General features: G+C 45.4%; 1 protein-coding gene across 1 annotated transcript in view; it reads right to left on the bottom strand.

Annotated features, from left to right (window-relative positions):
* IQGAP2 (IQ motif containing GTPase activating protein 2) overlaps positions 1 to 21,885 on the bottom strand; it is a 283,554-nt gene extending 261,669 nt beyond the window's left edge. The window contains exon 1 of the mRNA XM_061189375.1: positions 21,564 to 21,885. Coding sequence (XP_061045358.1) covers positions 21,564 to 21,609 — 46 coding nt within the window. The 5' untranslated portion in view covers positions 21,610 to 21,885. The remainder of the gene's footprint in view (positions 1 to 21,563) is intronic.
* Between the last annotated feature and the right edge of the window lie 499 nt (positions 21,886 to 22,384).

Below are 22,384 nucleotides of genomic sequence, written 5' to 3'. Positions count from 1 at the left end.
ATTTTTTAAAGTCAGTTGGATTAATAAGCCATGTAAAGACAGTCTGTACTTGCAGGTTGATAGCCAAATCCCACTCCTGACACAGAACAGCGGGTGGCCTGGGCTCTGTACCTTCCTTTGCATCACCAGTTTGAAATGCTTTACTCACTTCCCACAGGGTCCAATACCACCTCCCACTCCCACTGCCTTCCCTGGTACCAGCAGACCTGCAGAAACAATGGTTTCAGGATAACACGAACAGCACCAACTGTACTTCACGTCGCCCAATACCCCAGGAGAGCCTCCCATGCTAGGAGAGCATGTGCCTGGCTGTCCGTCCTCCCTGCAGAGCTGAGCACCTGGGGAGTTATGGCAAAGCCCTCCTGAGGGGCTGTTCTCCTGTGCGACTCTCTCTGCTCAGTCCAAACTCAGGGAGCCAGCAAAGAGCTCAGAGTCTACCGCAGCCCCACCTGCTGCCTTTCTGGATCTGGCTTGCCCCTCCAGCGCGGATTCAGGGGGTGCAGCCATCTGTCTTGGGCTGTCCTGTTAAATTGCTTCTTACAGCATCAGGTAAGAGGCTGCAAGCCTTGGTCCTCCTGCTGGCTGATAGCCTGTAAAGCTACAGATGGGCTCAGGCAATCCCATCTCTTGCACAGAAAGGTCTGTGGGCAGCCCCTCGACAACAGATTGCCAAGAGCCTTAGGCTGCCCCCGCTCAGAGTGTTCTGTCATCTTCCTGGACCTATCTGTCAATTCTTCTTTAACTGTCAAGAGTTGGTGCTTATTAGAGCCTCACTACTCAAAGTGTGGTCTGCAGACCAGCCATGATGGCATCACCTGGGAGCTTGTCAGACCGCAGAATCTCAGGCCCAGCCCGGCCCGCCTGAATCCCCAGTTTACTCCATCCTCAGACGACGCATATGCACAGGAAAGTGTGAGAAGTGCTGAGCTAAAGACCCCTCATTTAAAACGTAATGTTTTTGTCAGTATAAAAACCTGTTACACTAGTCATGGTAGAAATTTTGGAAAAAAATTGTTTTAAATGGTGGGAAAAAAGCATAATCCCATTTCCAGCAGAAAGACCTCATTATTCATGAACTCGTGAAAGGGGTGGGGGGGAAAGCTCAGCTCACTTTATTTCAGAGCCAAATCTGGGAGCATGAAAGTGAGGCTATTTCATTTAAATCACTACCTATCATCACAAACACTAATTGGGCCAGTAAATGGTATTACAAAAGCTTAAGTTGGAGCTTGGCCAGAACAAAACACAGCAACGCAAAAAGAAACATCCATAAAACAGTTCTGCTTCTTTACCTATGGTAATGATTCTCAACGGGGGACATCTGGCAATGTCTGGAGACATTTGGGGCTATCACAAGTGACTGGGAACACTCCTGGCATATAGTGTGTCGGGGATGCCACTAAACATCCTACAATGCACAGAACAGCTTCCCACAACCAAGAATTATCCAGTCAAAAATGTTGGAAGTACTGAGGCTGAGAAACCCTGACCTATCGAATTATCTACAGTGTCGTTTCCTCTTCCCTCTCAGTGCCCCCATCACCTACTGTTCACCCCACCAAGAAACCCACTCTCCAGTCAAAGGCCTGTACTCCCCTCACTCAATGGTTTTCCACCCTTGCCTCCGACAGGAGCTGGCCTGAGTGTGTGACAGCCAGGGACGAGGAGCCGGGCCCTGTGCCTGTCCCCTGCTCATTACCGATGCAGCGCAGGCCTGAGACCACCTATTATAAAATCACAGGCTGCGAGAGCGGGAAGGGGCTTAGTGATCTTCTGGCCCAGCTCCTCTGTGTATTAAAGGGGCTGCATCCCAGACGAGTCAGCACACAGACTAGTTCCTTTATAACACAGAGGAAAAGGAGCCGGGACTCACAAGGAATGCAAAGAAAAGAAACAATGGCACGGACCCCAGCATTTGAAGCACCCAAGCCCTGAATGGCAGGGCTCTATTTTTAGCTCAACTTTCCTGAAAAGGCACCCTGCTTCCCCTTTTCTAGAATGCCCCGGCATCCTCTCCAACAGTTTTGGCTTCCCCTCTCCTCCAAAGGTTGCTGTGAAGACTCTGTCTAGGAAAGTGACGATCATTTCACAGAACAGAGAAAGAGCCATCCTACTGGGCAGGGGACCATACGTCCCCGTGTGCCCAGAAATGGCCCAGCTGACATGGTTGCCTTGGCATAATTACTAGAATTCCTCCTCTCCCATAAATGTATCTAGGTTTGGATGATGAATTATACTGTAACCTTTCTTCTGGGCATGCTATTCCCAGGGAGAACAAAGCTCCGGGCCTGGCATGCTTCTGCAGAGCACAGTAAGCCACAGACCTGAAAGTTAAGCTCATGTGTAATTATGCCTAATTTGGCCCTTGTTGGTGATGCGCCAGCTGACCGAAATTCTGCCCACTGAAATGACTGGACACCGATGAAGGGAAACCCAGAACTGGGCACACACGCTCTCATCTTGTGACTCGAGGGTCTCAACAGTGAGGTTATTGGCACAGACCATGGGAAAACCTGCTCTCAATCTGACCCATGAAGTGAGTTACACAACAACTTCCAATTCAAATTCATTCCATCCTCCAACTCCTGACACCAGCACACGCGAAAAAGTCCTACTTCCATGTGGCACACAAACACTAACCCACAAGGTCTAAATGGTTGGATGAAGCCCATAGGCTTGGGAAAAAGAGAGCAGAAAAGCCAGGCCAGCAAGCTGATTCACTGGCAATTCATTTCATCACACCAACAGTTTCTACACCAGATGATATTATCCCAAGTCAGCGAAGTCCAGATGGGGAAGAACTTCTTATCTCACAAACAGAAGCAGTAATATGAAAACTAACGTGGGTGGGGTCCCCCGGGGTCCCCCCCATTTTTAATGATTACAGGTCTCTCTAAGAGAAATGAAAACTACAGAGTAGGAAACATAGTTCTACTTAAAACAACTGTTAACAATGTGATGTATCTCCTTCCAATCCTTTCCCCCATAGGAGTTAAGTTCTAAATGTACCACAGTGTATCCTGCTTTCTCACTTTATTTTATAAGCACTTCTCCACATCATTCAAAACTCCAATGGCAACATTAACAGCTGTCTGCTATTCAGACTTCAAAAGTTTATTGTAACAGAAGGTAGTAAATAAAGAGGATGGAGAAGAAAAAGGAAACTGAAGCAATAAAATTTTAATGAAGGATCCATCTCTCAAAATAGTCTTGGTCACCAGGGTTATGAGTTTCAAACCCCTCCTTGAATTCTGCTGGAATCAGTCAAGAGGCTTGCCCTGAGCTAGTACAAGCTCCAGATGGATCAAATACAGGGGAAGAAATAGCAAGGCAGGCATGGGCTTGGAGTCACTGCAGAGGAGAAGGAATGCTCAGGAGGAAGAAGCAAAAACGGTCCAACTGTCGGTGCCTCTTCAGTGTCTAAGAATCCTTGCCTTCATGGCTGTCAAGACACTCCATCCGCTCTGCTCTCCTTCCCTCTAATCAGTCCTGCAAGCATGGGATTGAGGCATATCAATCCCAGACTTCAGTTCACACTATCTCCTCTTCTGGAATGCTCCTTTCTCCACCCACTGAGCACTCTCTACATGCCAGGTACTGTGCTAAGTGCTTTACATTTGCATCCCATTTCGTTCTCATGATGCCATCAGATAGGTACCACTACTTCATCCCTTCATTCTGCAGGAGGGGAAACCAGAGCTGAATGGTAGTAAGTGACAGAACCAGGGCTCTGAGACACTGTGACATCTCGCCCATCAGAAGGTCAGCTCTCTGAGAGCAGAGACCAGCCCGAGGGGCTCATTTGTCAATTGAACACTTCACTTACATCTCACTTTCTTCCTAAGAGTATTTGAGCAGGTTAACAAAGATATGTGGGGGGCAGAGGGAGAATGTATAAATACAAAGAAATGAAATTAGGTAAAGGAAACATAAAAGCAGACAAGAACGATGAAGGCAGAGGGATATAAACACACCAAAAACAATGGGTAAGCCCTTCACGAAGTCTACAGATAAGCTCCAAATTTGTACTCCTGACCTTTTATCAGTCAGAGCAAAAAACAGAAAGTGGATATTTGTAAACTTGTTATGGATTTATGGCAGAAAGTCCTGTTGCCATAAAAATTATGTTGGAAACAATGTATGTTTCAGCCATCCAGCCTGATCAAAGGACTTCTCAACGAGCCTATTTTCTGCTTAACTGTTGGCTAAACCTGCATGTACCACAAAGTGAACTTGACAGAAACACCTCTAAGAAGAACCACACACTTCCCAGTTCTCCTATTCAGAATGCGCTGAATAGATTTTAAGTCACTGAGAGAGGATTTAAATTATCATTATGTGGTGCTTGCTCCTAAACAGTGCTGTGATTACTGCTGTCTTTCTCTCACTAGGTAGTGCCCATCCAGGCACCACCGCCTTCTGATGCTTCCAAATCCTTTCTTTGATCTCCGCTGCTTCTACACTTTTCCTTCTTTCATCTGTTTTCGTGATGATATCTCAGCTTTGGTGATGACCAAGCATGGACTTGACAGCAGGCACTAGCCAACCCCACTATCTCACTGCCTCTCCCTGGCCATACGCATCACTGTTTTTTTGTTTGTTTACTTTTCTGTTTGCTTTGTTTTGTTTTGGCCATGCCATGCTTGTGGGATCTTAGTTCCCTGACCAGGGATTGAACCTGGGACCACAGCAGTGAATCCTAACCATTAGACCGCCAGGGAATTCCCTACACATCACTGTTCATGACTAGCTAAAGTCACTGTGCTAAAAAATTCAGATGTCTGAAATTCTTCCTTTGCCCAAATTTAATGGCTCTACTGCATTGCACAGTATGCCCCCCCCCCAAATTCATGTCTGCCCGGAATCTCACAATGTGAACTTATTTGGAAATGGGGTCTTTGCAGATGCAATAAATTAAAATGAAGTCACAATAGATTAGGGTGGCTCCTAACCCAATGACTTATAAGAAGAAAAAACACCCAGGGATAACACCATGTGACCATGGAGGCAGATACTGGACTGATACACCTAAAAGCCAAGGAACTCTAAGGACTACCGGCAACAAGCATAAGCTAGGAAGAGGCAGGGAAGGACCTCCCAGCAGAGCCTTCAGAGACAGCGCAGTCCAGTCAACACCTTGATTTTGGACTTCTAGCCTAGAGAATGTGAGAGAATAAATGTCTCTTATATTAAGCCACACAGTTCGTGTTAATTTGTTACAAAAGGAAACTAGTACAATGGCTAAAATGCTTTACCCAGAAGACACAGTACCAAGTACACAAAACTGACTTTTTAACTTGTATCCAACAGGTACAGCAGGCACAATGTCTGTAGTCACACTGCCTGGGTTCAAATCCTAACGCTGCCACTTACTAGCTGTGGGCCCTTGGGCAGTTACTTAACCTCTCTGTACCTCAGTTTTCCCACCTATAAAATGGGGATAATATTACCAACCTCAGAAAGTTGTCATAAGGATTAAACTGGGTGATTCATATAAAGTGCTCAGAGCCGCGCCTGGCACCTATAAGCACTATATATTTGTTATTATCAGCATCATCAGAGGTTAAACTGACAGAAAAAGGTAGAAACCAGTCCCTTCTTCTTAGAATTGTGTACACAATGCCCACCTCTCGTGGTCCTGTCCCCTCACAGCAGGCACGAAAAACCATGGGGTGTCTCTCCCAGGGCTGTGCACAGCAACCAGAGACCAGGGTTAAGATCAGGATCTTCCAGTGAAATAGGATTGTCCCAGTTTCAATACTTCCAGGCTATTCTGCAGAGCCTAACCCTAACCCTCCTGTTAAATAATCCTAGGAACTCCACAAGTGATATTCAGCATGCATTCCAAACTAATCATTAAGAGACAACAACCTGGTGACATGGAACTAGACTGCTGATCTTGTAATGCTCAGCTCATTTCCAACCAGGGAGCTGAAGTATGACCAGCCTTCCAAAACAGCAGGCTGTCTAGTCCTGGCTCCACCTAACCCAGGGACAATGAAGCCAGAATCCTCCAAACACATTTTCTTACTCTGGACTCCATGGCCCCAGCAGTGTATAAAAATGACCAACACTCACCCTTAGGAAATGGCTTCCCCTTACTTTCAGTCCACAGTTGTTCTAGAGCCCTTGCTCTCACAGGGTCCTGCCACCTTCTGCAATGGGTAAAAGTCACCACGTTAGAAGCCTCTGTCTGCCAGCCACAAGACAGCCAAATGGAGACACCAAGTCTAGTACAACTCAATAACTCATTTAAAAAATATCAGCATTCCGAATAATACTTCCAAGGATGATTGGAATTATCTAACTAGCATCATTGAAATTGATGAGAGATATATTAATAGCTTGCACTGAGTGCCTCCTCGGTACTAGACACAGCATTTTTATGTAGATTAATTCATTCAGTTCTAACTATTATTATCATCCCCATTTTACAGTTGAACAGCATGAATCAGGGAAGTTATGATTTTGCCCCAGGTCATACAGCTAATACAGTTGATCCTTGAACATGGGGGTCAGAGGCATCGACCCTCTGCAGTCAAAAATCCATATGTAACTTACAGGCGGGCCCTCCGTATCCATGGATTCAACCAACCGAGGATAATGTAGTACTGTAATATTTACTATTGAAAAACATACAAGTGGACCTGAGCAGTTCAAACACATGTTTTCAAGGGTTAACTGTATTTGGAGGAGCCAGCTTAACAAATGAAAACAATACTCTATTTTAAAAATCCTATATACCCAGGACTTCCCTGGTGGCGCAGTGGTTAAGAATCTGCCTGTCAGCGCAGGGGACATGGGTTTGAGCCCTGGTCCGGGAAGATCCCACAGCCACGGAGCAACTAAGCCCATGTGCCACAACTACTGAGCCTGCGCTCTAGAGCCCGTGAGCCACAACTACTGAAGCCTGTGCGCCTACAGCCCGTGCTCCGCAACAAGAGAAGCCACCGCAATGAGAAGCCTGTGTACCACAACGAAGAGTAGACTCGGCTCGCCACAACTAGAGAAAGCCTGCGCACAGCAACGAAGACCCAATGCAGCCAAAAGTAAATAAATAAAATAAATAAATTTTTATATTAAAAAAAAATCCTATACACCCCAGAGAGGCAACCAGTTACCTCCCTTTGCACTACTTACAGAGTCCAAAGGCAACCTCTTGTCTATGGAGTAATACTATTTAAATTATCAACCAAAAGCTAAACTCTCTTAAAGGTTATGCATAATGTAAATGAAATGCTACATGCTAACCCTTGTCCTGCATCCCACCTGGGGTTGCAAAGAAGTAAATCTTGCCACATCTAGACATTGGTCTTTATCCCCTATGAAGAAGAGATGGATCCACACATGCCCTTGGGGTGGTAATCTGAACAGGAGCCCAGAGGCCTGCATTCTGAGTTCTCCCTTGAACTCAAAGATATTTTACTCTTCTGAGGCTTCAATTCACTTAATTGAAAAGGGAGAGATGTGGGGCAATTCCCTCCAAATTAAACATAGAATTACCATACAATCGAGCAATCCCATTTCTTGGTGTACATGCAAAAGAAGTAAACTTTTGTTCATAGGTATATACTTGTACACCTATGTTCATAGCAGTATTATTTGCAAGAGCCAAAAGGGAAACTACCCAGGCTGTCCATCAACAAACGAATAAACAAATATGGTATGTATGTACAAGAGAATATTATTCAGCCTTAAAATGGAAGGAAATTCTAATACATGGTACAACTTGGATGAATCTTGAGGACACTGAGCTAAGTGAAACAAGCCAGTTACAAAAGGACAAACACTGTATGACTCCACTCATATGATGTACCTAGGGTAGTCAAAATCAGAGAAAGACAGACAAAGAAGGGTGGGTTGCAGGCAATGGGAGGAGGGGGGAATGGGGAGTTATTGTTGAATGGATACAGTGTCAGTTTGAGAAGATGAAAAAGTTCTGGAGATGGATGGTGGTGATGGTTGCACAAAAATGTGAACGCACTTAATGCTACTGTACTTACACTTAAGAATGGTTAAAATGGTCAACTTTATGTTCTGTACTTTACGACAAACACATGTACACACAGAGAAAGGGGTTTTAATTAATTCAATGAATTTCAAACCTTGGCTGCACACTGGAATCTCCTATGGAGATTTTTAAAAATATCTATTCATCACCAGTAGTAACACATTGGACATGGTGGACTTCTCATGGGATGCACTGGGAGGAAACATCGTCATTCATGAGGCTTTCATGCCAGGAAATGCACCTGGGCTTCTTAGGGGATTCAATGTCATTGAATTAAAAGGGAGTGGAAGCACTGTTCCAGCCTGGGCAAGACTGAGGGGGGCATAACAGCCAAAGGCAATGTGAGAAACTTGACTGGACGCTGGATCCAAAATAATGGCTATAAAGTACAGTTGTGGAAAATCTTAGTGTAGAATTTAAAAGTGGATGGTAGACTTGAACGCACGGTACCAGTGGTACGGAAGATGGGGTTGTGGAGGAGAATATCCTTGTTGTTGGCCTGTGAGATGCGTGAAGTATTTACGGCTAAGCTGTCAGAGTCTCTGCAGATGCAATGGTGCAGCAGGATGTTAACAGTTGGTGAAGCTAAGTGAAAGGCATGGACATTCAAAGTACCGTTCTTTGTGGTTTTGAGGGCTCAAAAATTTTTTAAGTAAAAAAAAATCAAAATAAAACAAAATAAAAATGTTTATGCCAGAGCTCTACCCCAAAACAAATAAAAAGAACATCTGGGGGCTGGCATCCAGGGAATCAGTGTTTTCTTTGTGAAGCTCCCCTGGAGATTATAATGGGCAGTCAGGTTGACAACTAGGAATTAAAAGAGCTCTAAACCGAGATGTGATATTACAGCGTGTATAATAGTCAAAGATGTGCAATTAACCTAAGAGGGTGGCCCACTGTTGATACCCAGCAGCCCTGGGCAATTTCTTCAGTCCCAAATGATCCCAGCTGCCCTACCTTCCACCCTTCCCTTACTTTTCTTAAAAATAAGCCACAACATTTCAACTTTGTAAAGAAATGAGCTCTATCAACAGACTAGAAAACAAGTGGCTCCCAAGCTTTATCCCCACTCCCCACCCCGCCATTGTAGATTTCCCGTGTCTCATAAAATAGTTTCCCTTTGTAGATTTCCCGTGTCTCATAAAATAGTTTCCCTTTAAGAAACATTCTTCTATAGCAGAGGTCTCAAAGACACTCTTGAAATGTCTTTTCAACTTTGAGGCAACTACTATTCCCTTATGTTTTCATTATTTACACTGCCTAGTAAGACAAATGTTCAGATAGATAAGGAAGAATCTGGCCAAAGGTTATACACTAGGATTTAGAAAATATATATCTCAAACATATTGCGACCCAAAGCAAAAATTTTGCTTTTCAAACTGGAGAAGGAAAGGGGGGGAAAAAAAGCCTCATTTCAAACATGGGTCTAAAAACAGCCTATGTCATAAAACTGAAGTGGCACTGCCTTTGAGGTAGGCGATGGAGTGATGAGCCCTTTTCAACACTAATAAGACTACCTGAAAGAGGTATTCACATAAGCAGCTCAATTACCCCACACCACCCATATATAACATTTGAACAGTTTTCAGAGCAATCTCCCGTACCTCATACCCCTTTTGAGGTAAACATAAACCCACTTCTCAAGTGTGTAGACGGAAGCTCAGAGAAGCCATACCCCATGCCATACAGTAAGTGGCACCTCCACCTAAGCCCTCAGATGCTTGACACTGCCCCTGCCATCACAGTGCCCCATGACTCTCATCCCTCCAGGGTGACAATACTTCCATTCCAGCTACCTCAGTTTTACAACATAATGCAGGGGACGATGGCAGCTTCCAAGGGGAAGACTCACCTTGCTCTGTCTGTGCACTGTTCACAAATGTTTTCCTCCCAATTTGAGTGGTGAAGGTAGCAAATGCCATATCCAGCTGAGGGACACTCCGAAGCTTCTTATCCATTTTATATAAGGCTCTGCTCACACTTTACCCGAAGGCATTTAGTCTGCAAGCCCCGGGTAACTTCCATCATACCCACAGCATCCAGCACCTCTTGTTGAATAAAAAAATAATGAGTGGTCTACCTCAGTGAGGCTCTTGACAGTTCTCCTGAGTCAGGAGAATAATCCCCTGCTTTTATGTCAACCACCTTTATTTCACTGTCAACACTATTTCTTGATTCATTGCCTTATACAAGTCGGCTTCCCACACACTTTCCCTTCACAAATTTTAAAAACTTTGATTAGCTACTGCCCACCTGGGATTTTTGCCTATCACCGCTCCCTACTTCACCTTGCTTATCCTTATGGTTTTCATCAACCTCTCATCATCTCGATCCCAACTACAACAGCTTAACAACTAGAGCATCGTGGACCTCTCAACACTTTAGCCTTTCAATCTCTGTCTCTCACATAAGCATGTGCACATGTACACACACACACACACACACACACACACACACACACACACAGACACTTTAGAAAATTAGATCTCCACTGAATCCTTCCCATAATAACAGACCTGTTTTTCAGACTCTAATTTTTTCAAGGCAAAGTTCATAGCTAACAATAACTTTGTATCTCGAGTAGCAAAGGGTAACTGTTCTAATTTTTCTAAGTATAAAAACATTTTTGAAGCAACTGACAAAGGATTAATCTCCAAAATTTACAAGCTCACACAGCTCAGTATCAAAAAAACAAACAACCCAATCCAAAAATGGGCAGAAGACCTAAATAGACATTTCTCCAAAGAAGATATACAGATTGCCAACAAACACATGAAAGAATGCTCAACATCATTAATCATTAGAGAAATGCAAATCAAAGCTACAATGAGATATCATCTCACACTGGTCAGAAAAAAATCTACAAACAATAATTGCTGGAGAGGGTGTGGAGAAAAGGGAACCCTCTTGCACTGTTGGTGGGAATGTCAATTGATACAGCCACTATGGAGAACAGTATGGAGGTCCCTTAAAAAACTAAAAATAGAACTACCATACGATGCAGCAATCCCACTACTGGGCATATACCCTGAGAAAACCATAATTCAAAAACAGTCATGTACCAAAATGTTCATTGCAGCTCTGTTTACAATAGCCAGGACATGGAAGCAACCTAAGTGTCCATCAACAGATGAATGGATAAAGAAGATGTGGCACATATATACAATGGAATATTACTCAGCCATAAAAAGAAACGAAATTGAGTTATTTGTAGTGAGGTGGATGGACCTAGAGTCTGTCATACAGAGTGAAGTAAGTCAGAAAGAGAAAAACAAATACCGTATGCTAACACACATATATGGAATAATAATTAAAAAAAAAGTTCTGAAGAACCTAGGGGCTAGACGGGAATAAAGACACAGACCTACTAGAGAAGGGACTTGAGGACACGGGGAGGGGGAAGGGTAAGCTGGGACGAAGGGAGAGAGTGGCATGGACATATATACACTACCAAATGTAAAATAGATAGCTAGTGGCAAGCAGCCGCATAGCACAGGGAGATCAGCTCGGTGCTTTGTGACCACCTAGAGGGGTGGGATACGGAGGGTGGGAGGGAGACGCAAAAGGGAGGAGATATGGGGATATGTGTATATGTATAGCAGATTCACTTTGTTATACAGCAGAAACACACCACTGTAAAGCAATTATACTCCAATAAAGATGTTAAAAAAAAACACTAAAGAATGTATTATGCACATAAAATTAATAAAGTGTCTTTTTTCTTTTTCTGAAAAAACAAAACAAAAACAAAAACATTTTTGAAGAAGAAAACACACTTTTTTTTTAAGTTCACCCATTATCTCATTACCTAGAAAGAACTACTGCTGACATGTTGAATGACTTATACGCCAGACACTGGGGATACAGCAGTGACCAAAATACACAGTTGTGACCCTCATGGATTTTATTCCTGTTCTATTTTATCCATGTTACTCTCAAAGTCATCAATGTAGTACAATTTTTTTCTTAATAAATTTATTTTTATTATTTATTTATTTATTTTTGGCTGCGTTGGGTCTTTGTTGCTGCACGTGGGCTTTCTCTAGTTGAGGTGAGCGAGGGGCTACTCTTCATTGTGGTGCACGGGCTTCTCGTTGGGGTGGCTTCATTTGTTGCAGAGCACGGGCTCTAGGCACGTGGGCTTCAGTAGTTGTGGCAAGTGGGCTCAGTAGTTGTGGTACACGGCGCTCAGTAGCTGTGGCTCGCAGGCTCTAGAGCGCAGGCTCAGTAGTTGTGGCGCATGGGCTTAGCTGCTCCGCGGCATGTGGGATCTTCCCAGACCAGGGATCGAACCCATGTCCCCTGCATTGGCAGGCGGATTCTTAACCACTGCACCACCAGGGAAGTCCCAACGTAGTACAATATTTTTCAAAACACATTTGCTTTATTTTTTGAAAGGTAATACGTGGTAAAAACAATTCAAATAATATTCTCACCCTTGCCCTCAGTCTCTCTCCCCAAAGGTAACCTCTAAAAAGATGTTTGCATAACCTTCTAGAGATATTCATGAGTACATAGGTTAAGTCTATCTTCCCTGTTTGGTTGCTGGATTTTGTCTGTCCTACTCAACAGATTAAACGTACACATTCTCAGAGATTTCAAAACTACTACACAGAAGCACATTATAAGTTCCATTTCTTTCTCCGAGTTCACCTAATCAAATGTGCAAAGTTAACAACCAGAGTCTACTTTGAAGAATAATATGTAAGCACAATCCTCCGAACTGTTGGCCAATTCAAACTGACAACAGCATATATTCTATTGCAGAACTGAGGAGGAAAGCTCTGAAACTGTCCCCAGAATCAGTGCCAAAGCAAGGAAAGGACTCATGTGTCCCTGGTTCTCATGGACAGATAACTGTATCTTTATACATTCTCTTTATTTTTTTTTATATTTTAAATTTTATGACTTTAAATATTACAACTCAATCTTTAAAAAAGAACTGAGGGAGGGAAGGGTAAGAGGCCTAAAAAAAGCATAAAGGAAATAAAAATGGACAAGGCTTGAGGCAGTATGGTATAGATTTCAGGTAATTTTAAGCACTGGATAATTTTAATCTAGAAAGAAGGCCCCATTCTTTTTAAATGAATATTTTTTCCTTTGGAAAATAAAAATCATTAGTAGAAACAGAAAGAAAGTGAGAGTCTATTTGTGTTAGCTATGTAATGACCATTTCTCGGAAAAACTTCCTAAGAATGCAATACGAGCAAGGCTCTGGATTTGATATGGGGGGAGCAGAGTTTAGGGGGTGGGTGCACGGAGAACTCATATTCCGTGAGGCTGATGATGTGACTGACATCTTGCCGGGCCCCTTACCCCAACCCTGCGAAGCCTGCCTGGTCAGCCCAGGGCCGAGGCAAAGAATGTGGAAGTGACCGACATACCCAGGGAACCAGGTAGGAACCAGCCAAGTCTGGCTGATCTCAATGCTCCCTTCTGGGGGAGATGAGGAGTAGAAGGGTCGATAGGAAACATTTGTATGAAACTTGCTGGAACAAACAAAACAAAACAAAACAAAACCCTGGTAGAAGAAAGGGGGAAGAGCAGAATGAATGAGTAATCTGAACATGGGGACACAAGAAGCAGCCAAGATTCTCTACATCCAATGGTTTCAATATCCCAATTATTCCTCTAAGTTGAGCTTCACTGGCCCATGAACCTAAAGTTTCACTATCTTTCTAGAGGCAGTAAGGCCTGAGGGATGTCAAATGAACCCAGCACACTTCCTCCTCCTCTTGCTCAACCCCCTTCTAAAGCCCCACAGTACTAGGTTGACCAGAAGGTCAGAGGACCCTCTCATGGAAGCCAAACCCCACAATCTGAATTAGGCATGAAGATTAACACTTATTTCAAGCAGCTCCTTCCTATCTCGATAGTGTCATGAACCCTTGGGCTTTCAAACCAGCAGCAGCAGCTATGATCAACTTAACCCTGAAATGAGACAACAGGTTGCTTAGTAACTGCAGAATAATTCCTCACTCAGGTATGCTAGTGACAATTCCGCAACCACTTTTAAGATGATAAAACAATGCAGCGCAGAAATCCAACCCACCATCCAACTTTATTTAACAGTCAGCAAAAGAATACGTTAGTTGTTTTTTTTTTTTAAGTATACATGAACAAGAATTTCATCTCCACCCAAACTGATAGACCGACTCCACTTCCATACAGATAACTATTTTCCCGTTGAGTATATACGTTCAAGAAAGCATGGGATGTTTATGTCAATTATATCTCAATTTAAAAAAACCAAAAAAACGTGTATGGGACCAAGATTTTAAATCCGCTTTCTGTTAAAGTGAGAAGAGGGCAAGGAGGTGGGGAGACAGGCAAGGGGCAGCAGAGATGAGGGCAATACTACTGCCACCCCTCCCCCACCAGTCAAGTGCGGGCACTATGGAGACACATTCTGAATGTGCATTGAATCATTCAACCCTCTGAGCATGCACTTTCCCATCTGCACTTTAGAGGGGAGGAAACGGAGGCATAGAGAAATTAAAATAACTTGCCCAGGTTCCACAGAGGGTGAAAGCAAATTTAACTCAACATTAAATATTTGCCTGGCAGTCAAACTCTTGAGATTATCTTTAATTTAACAGATAATAGAAACAAGTTCCTCATTCAGACCAACAGTGCAGTGCTGACACTTTAAGCAAAATCTGTCACAACAGCAAATATTGACTGAGTGTCTTCTAGGTACCAGGGTTCCAGGTTACCAGCTAGGTACTGAACCTAAGCATTACTTACGTATTTCAAACATCTGCTGCTTCAATCACATGCAAATCAAGTCCATTTATACGAAGATGACTAAGGATCTGCCTTAACATTATGTAAGATTGAGTTCATATTGGCAATAAAACGAGAAGTGAGCCAAAATTATCAGGAACTAATCTGCCTTAATGTGCAAAAAATGATATAAAAACGTCTTTCTTTAGAGATTCAGGAGTAATGGAAAAAGCAGAACAATTAAAAGTCCTCTTTGGGGATCCTAAGCAAAAAAATTAGAGGAATGTCCTATCTTTAATCAATAGAAAACTAAACAGATCAGTAGTTTTCTGTGATGTGGGCATGACCTAGGTGCACTAATTCCTATCAAATAGTATCTCTGCTAACATACTCAACTGCTCTCAAAGTTGTGAATGAATGAAGAACACTTTAAGTTGTCCTGGATTAAAAAAATGGAGAGGCCTTCCGTGGTGGCGCAGTGGTTGAGAGTCTGCCTGCCAATGCAGGGGACACGGGTTCGAGCCCTGGTCTGGGAAGATCCCACATGCCGCGGAGCAACTAGGCCCCGTGTGCCGCAACTACTACTGAGCGTGCGCGTCTGGAGCCCGTGCTCCGCAACAAGAGAGGCCGCGACAGTGAGAGGCCCACGCACCGCGATGAAGAGTGGCCCCCGCTCGCCACAGCGGGAGAAAGCCCTCGCACAGAAACAAAGACCCCCCCCCCCACAAAAAAAGAAAAAGATTATAAAACAAAATAACAATCTGTTTAAAAAAAAAAAAAAAAATGGAGGGAAGAGACAACTTTCAACCCTTACTGTCCAGGCCCCACCTTGCAAGGATTAAAGTCCAGAATGGCCAGGATTGGGACCTTCCTTATTCCACAAACAGGTTCCCCAGCTCACTCAGCCTTCCCATGGCTCCAAAGAGTACCACCTCCCCCTAGAGATCCTTGGGGAGTTGATGTCACTTAATCCCTAGTTAGTGGAGATTTGGCACTTTATCTTCTAAATCACATTTTTTTCCCAGAAGGGAGAAAAGCAACCTTAAGGCCATACCGAAACAGATCCTATAAAATAAACACAAACCTGTACAGAAATCTATGCCGGGGTTTGTATGCCGTGCATGTGTGTGCTGAAATCAAACACACAAGGCATACTGTAAATAAAGCATTTGGTAACGTGCTCACATGTTTTTACTTACATGACAAAAACTTGCAAGCACTGTGGAGAGGGTAATCTGTGCATTAGGAATGCTTTTTCACCCTTGCACTAGAGCAGTGCATCAGAAGCCCTTGTAGGAACCCCCCCACCCCCAACCCCGCTCTGACTCAGGAGGTCTGGGTGGGGCAGGGAATTCGCCTTTCCAACAGGTTCCCAGGTGATGCTCTACAGCCCTTGCTGCTCCAGGAACTGCTCCAAGAAAGCCACTGCACTGACTGGAGAAACAGCTGTCAGCGCCTTTGGGCACCTTGGAAAGAAGGGCCATGTACAACCCATGATTGTAAAGTTAAGGGAGAGTCCAGTGAGAGTGTAATCAAATCTGAGGCCCTGCTAATGAACTGGAAACTCGGCATTAGCCACTTTCAACCAAACTGAGATGTTCTCCTGTGACTGCCCTAAATCTCCAGTGAAATTTGAGAAGTCAGAATTGCCATTAAGTAATGGAGAGTATTAGGGAAAAAAGAGGGAGAAGAAACCCTACCCTCTAGATAATTTCGTTGTCAAGATCCTTGCCCTGCTGTAACTACACCTTTTTTTTTTTTTTTAACCTGTTTTCAGAGAATTTATGTTCTGAAATGGTTTGGAGTTAGCTGTCTGTCTCCCTGGCTGGAGTCTGTTAGGCTCCAGTGAGGGTCCAGACCTACCTCTCTTTGTATTCGTTGGATGCCACCAGTTCCAGAAGCATCATCATGATTTACTTCTAGCCTATCCCAAGTGGAACTATCTGACCAACCTGGCAGTAAAAATAATTCCCCAACCTAGAAGCATGGTGAAGGGGCCTCTGAGCAACGAGAGAGAGGGCACTCCCTGACGCACACATCCCCAAACCTCACCCACCCTCCTGCTCTTTCCAACCCCATGCATTCCAAGCACACCCACCCTTCCCACTTCATCAGGTCACTTGCCAATAAAATGTAATGAAAAGTTAAAAAAAAAAAAAGACCTCTCAAAGAGCGAGATACTTCAGTGAGAGACTAGATTAAGCTACTCTTAGGACAGCTCTGCCTTTTGTTGCCTACAAATAAAGGATTCCATGATAAATTCCCCTCTGGCTACACCTCCCTTCCACAGCACCTATCCACACCTCCTAAGCATCAGCCCCACCAAAATACCCACGCAACAAATACACGGGAACGCCTTTCAGTTTTCCCTGTGACCTCCCTCCAGGTCGTGGTCACAACCTTCACGAAGCCTTCCCATTTCCCCACCCAAATCCGTCACTCTCGTGTCTTCACTTCCACAGAACTTGCAAGTACACTAGTAAAAGTATAGGCATTACTCTTCATCTTCCAGATTCTCTTATAAGCTGTAAAGTTGTAACCATCTCAGTCATTTTTCCTTCATCTGCAATGTGCTGTACACGTTAGGTGCTCAATTGATTGACGTCACTACAATGTGTTTAACACTATGTGCCAGGAACCACACCAGCCACTGTCACAGGAATGGAAAACACCATCCTTCAAGGTATAAGAGAAAACCCCAAGGCTACTCAGGCAGTTAATGGCCAAGTCAGGATTTAAACTCGGATCTACTCAACACCAAAGCTTTTGCCACTTCACTGACGCCATTCTGCCTTTCAAGGGAGAAAAACGAAATGGAACACTAAAGTGAAAAAGCCTCGGCTCACTGGTCAGTCAACCCACTGCAAACTTCTGCTTGATTTCTCATCAACCCTAGACTTTAAGGCAAGGCCAGTATATGTAATAAAGTGTGTTTTACAAATTATCCTATTTGGAATCATCGGAGTATGCAGCTATATTATGGAAAAGCCTTTCTTTCATTTCAGTGCCTCACAATGAGATGGGATGTCTCTACATACACATAGAATGCTTTAATGAAGCCTAGATGTACTCTATAAAAGCCCATGTATTCTTTGATACTTTTCCTTAGGGGTAAAAAAGCAAAATAAACTCGAGAGAATACCACCCATCTTCTTTTAAAAGAGCACACACTGGGGCTTCCCTGGTGGCGCAGTGGTTGAGAATCTGCCTGCCAATGCAGGGGACACGGGTTCGAGCCCTGGTCTGGGAGGATCCCACATGCCGCGGAGCAACTAGGCCCGTGAGCCACAATTGCTGAGCCTGCGCGTCTGGAGCCTGTGCTCCACAACAAGAGAGGCCGCGATAGTGAGAGGCCCGCGCACCGCGATGAAGAGTGGCCCCCACTTGCCGCAACTAGAGAAAGCCCTCGCACAGAAACGAAGACCCAACACAGCCAAAAATAAATAAATAAATTAATTAATTAATTTTAAAAAAAAGCACACTATCCAAATGGCTACAGGTTTCTGCAGTTTGATAAAATCAGGACAAACACCTGAAACAGAGAGAAAGGAGGGGCGAAGCCCCCTTTGATGAGTCAAGAGAGGCAAATGGCAACAGCCAGTGAGAAAAGGCTTCAGGGTCTGACAGCACTGGCTTCCAAACTCCCTCTGTCACCAGCTAGCTGTGTGGTTTTGAGACAGTATCAGGGGGTTTCAGCTTCGGGAAAACCCCTGGCCCTCTCAGAGGTCATAATAAGCAGGTGATAACAACAGCACATGAAACACACAAGCACTTGGTAAATTCACCAACTTAAATTCCACACCCCATGCTTAAGTGCCTAACCTGTAGGACCTACCTGACTCGGATCAGAAGTTGAGTGGCCTTTGTTTCTCTTTTGATTACCATGAAGACTTGGTAAGCATTAGATCTGCCTGTATACTAGCCTTTTAAATAAAATGAGCTGCTGAAAAGCTTATGGAATGGGAAGGTGAGGGGCAAAAGCAAACCAATGGTTCCCTAGAGGAAAAAAAGGGTTCTGCTAACACCTTAAACAACACTAAACTCTCCAACAAACTGGATATTACAAGCTTAAACTCTCCCAAACAAGTCATTTGGGCTAAGGGCATGTGTAATTAAAGTTAAAAGCATACTAAAATAACACTTTAGCTGGTGACCCGAAAGAACCTTTTGAAAAGCTCAACCAAAACATTAGTGCATGTAGGAGGGACTTGACTTTTTGTCTATTACAGACAGCATTGCAGGGCAACACTGCATACGTCCCTCTGCTTTCAAAGGAAAGCACTGATAGACGGTTAGAGCCAAGCTGCCCTAAACACAGATGTATTCAATCCTGTTTTACACACCTGAGTTTAACAGTTGAGAACTTAAATTTCTAGTACTGGGAAAGGGATAAGAGGCTTAGTTGTGTTGACCACCGAAACACACCAGTTACCAGGTGATTCAGAAATCTCACCATGCAGACCAGAGTATCAGTCAAAAGCTCAGAGCATCAGCCAGAACCTTCCCCTGCAACACACACATAAACACACCCATGCTGGGCTTATGCTACACTTTTAAAGAGAAGCAAATAGTGAAACACTTATCATTTACAATGTTTCTCATGAAAGGAAAGAAGTTTTGCAGAGGGTAGAAAACCACAATTCCTGCCACAGACATATTGATTACTGACCCACAGGAGCCACTTAAATGCTGACTGGATCATCAGTGATGAGTGAAATCATCGAAGTCTAGTTACAAAGCCCCTCTTTGCTATCGCTGGTCTTTTTAACTCTCAAGTAACTGGAACAAAACTTTTGACAGATCATGGTGGCAACGTGTTTTCAGAACTCCTTTGGCAACTATATCACAGTTTGTTACAACAGCACAAAAATGATTTTGCAAATCATACCTATGCATAAGTTTCAATTAAATTTAGTTTTGACTGTAGAAAGATACTCTGGTTGTAATATAATATTCCACTCACGCCTAAATTAGTATAGCAGCTTCACCCTTTTCCTTTCTCCATATCTTCTCTGCAGAATTACATTAGTAAGCTAATATTTCATCTTTGTTCTATAGTAACGTCTCACAACATAACTTCCAACAAGATGGCACATCACCTATTACACCAGACTCGTGAGAAAAGTTGGACGAGAATTTCCAAAAAAAGTGGCTATGTGCCGATGTGCAATGCTCTTCATGCTTGTGGGATCTGAATCTCCTAGACTGCCGCTTCTAAGAGCGCTCTAAAACTACAGGTGCATTCAATGAAAACCAAGCGCCATCACAGACGCTCGTGCAGGGAAACAGATGGAAATGCCACATTAATGCACCGCGTGCACTGCAAGTTTGCCCAGCACACTGAACTAGTGAGGGACGACACACCAAACAGATCATGGTTTAGAATGTGATATCAAAACGCATTTTTAAATTCATACTCGCCTAGTTTCTACACATTGTGGCCATCTTATAATTTGACACAGTGAAGCTACCATACATTCTGGGAGCCTGACACATAAAAGACTTTCACCAATCTGAAGATGGTTGACACCACTCTGGATGAGCACATCCCACCGCAAGGAACTCCGCCCTCTGTGTGGTTAGGCAAAGTGCAAACTAAGGCTGCAAAGGGCAGGGCCGGGTTAAGTGTTAAATGCATTTCCCTAGAGTACAGAGGCTGCAGCTGACTCCTCAGGCTGCCTCCTCACTGGCTGACACAGAAAAGGTCACCTGGGAAAACTAACTTCTCATCTCTGCTGCTCCATTCCAAGACTGGCAGGGAGGAAAGGGAGGGTGAGTGCGTTGACTACTCCCCTTTATTAGGCAAGCCTGTGGCCCTCACAACCAGCCAGAACCACAAACATGCAGCAGAGTTCACCATCTTAACCCAAACCTGGTACCCTTGCCACCAAGGCCAGCCTGGGCAAAAGATTAACCTGTGATCCGCCACAGGGATCACTGACAGGGCCAACCCTGTTGAGAGAGCGTGCCAACTTTCTGTTTGTTTTAAAGGAAATACTTCCTGACACATGTTTGATAAAGACTCTGAACTCTGCACATGAAGCCACGTGGTTGGTTCTAATCTGGCTCTATCCACTCAAGATCCGCCAAAGCAACCTCTTTCCGAGGGTAGACCCTGGCTGGGTAATCGACACTATCTCATTCAAGTCACGCGGCTCCAACCGGATCCCGGGGAGCCCAGAGCCGCGTCCTGTCCCGGCTGCAATCCTCCCGCGCGCCGCACGGGGGGGGGGGGATTGGGGAGGTGCCCCTTTCAGCTGCAGCAGGAAAGGAGTCGCACCTGCGGGGCCCAAACTGGCTCTTGCGGCCCAGGTGAAGCCCGAGGGAGCGGGGTAGGAGGAGACGCCACCCCTTCAGGAAAGCCGACGTTGCTACTAGCAGAATGCGCGGGCACGCTACTTGCGGAGCCCACCTGCAGCCACAGCAAACAAACTTTCCTCCCCTTCTGAGTTGGAAGAAAAGGGTCCCTTACGCCACCCCCTGGCCCGAGCCGGCAACGTCCAGGAGCTCCGAGGGCTCCTCACCTGATACCCTTAAACACCCAACTTCGTGTGTCCCACGGCGCAGACCCAGCTCTCCCTCGCGGCACGGTGGGGTGTGCGGGGTAGAGGACTGGGGTGCCAGCTGGGGATTAGGAATTTGTGGGGAGAGCGGGAAGACGCCGCTCACTAGCCTTTGCAACTCCAGCTCCCAACTTTGCCAGCCACCCGGCCGCTGCCCTCCGGTTCCTCCGCGGCGCGCACCCGGCTCCCTCGGTTTCTCCAACCCTTCCTTAGGGAGAGAGCTCCCCAAGGCCGGCGGAACCCCGCGCGCCCGGCGCACTTACAGCCATAGCGGGGTCTCTGCCGGGACGGCTGCTCCTCGTGCGGCATCCTGCGCGGTTCCGGGGGCCCGCACGCGGCGCGCCCCCCGCGGCTCCCCTCGCTGGCCAGGCTCGCCGCTCCGCGCCCAGCCGGCGCGCTCGTATCCGGCCTCTCGCGGCCCTCCCCTGGCCGCCCCGAGATGGACGTCCCGCTCGCTCGGTGCTCCCTCGTCAGCGCCCGCTGCCGCCGCCGCGCGCTGACACCGGAGCAAAAGTGAACTCTCCTCCCTCGCTCCGGGCCGCCGCCGCCGCCTCCCAGGCAGGTTTCCTTTCTCCTGCAGCCCGGCCCCGTTATCCACCGCGGTGAGAGCGCGCGCCGCGGCGCAGCGACCTCTACCGCGCGCCGGGCGCAGCGCCCTGCCGCCTGGACCCGCCCCTGTCCGGCCCCGCGGCTGGAGGAAGGGGCTGCACGGGCCCTGGGCCGGGATCCCCTGCCACTGGGGCCCGCGGCCGCCCCGCCTGCTTTTTCACTTGTGGAGCGTTTAGAGGGTGGAAGTGAACCTCTGCGGAGAAGAGCAAGAAAAACCGCAGAAGACACAGCCAGCCCCAGCCGCCCAGGGTGTTGCTCAGTTACAGAAGGACAAACAGCGCGGTTCCTTTTCCTCTGGGGAGATTGCGCCTTGACTTTTTCTTTTTCTTTTTTCCCCTCGAACGTTGCTTCTGTGACTCCTTGTCTACAAAATACAGGGTTCCCCTTTCATGACCAGAAACTGAGAGTGTGTGCTTGCTGGAGGGACAAGATAAACACTAGCCGAGCAACCACTCAAAACACAACTGCGAGTCAT

This window comes from Eubalaena glacialis, chromosome 4, assembly GCF_028564815.1.
Source record: "Eubalaena glacialis isolate mEubGla1 chromosome 4, mEubGla1.1.hap2.+ XY, whole genome shotgun sequence".
Classification (NCBI taxonomy): Eukaryota; Metazoa; Chordata; class Mammalia; order Artiodactyla; family Balaenidae; genus Eubalaena; species Eubalaena glacialis.
Note: the sequence above shows the minus strand (reverse complement) of the source record. Positions and strands in the feature narration are given on the sequence as shown.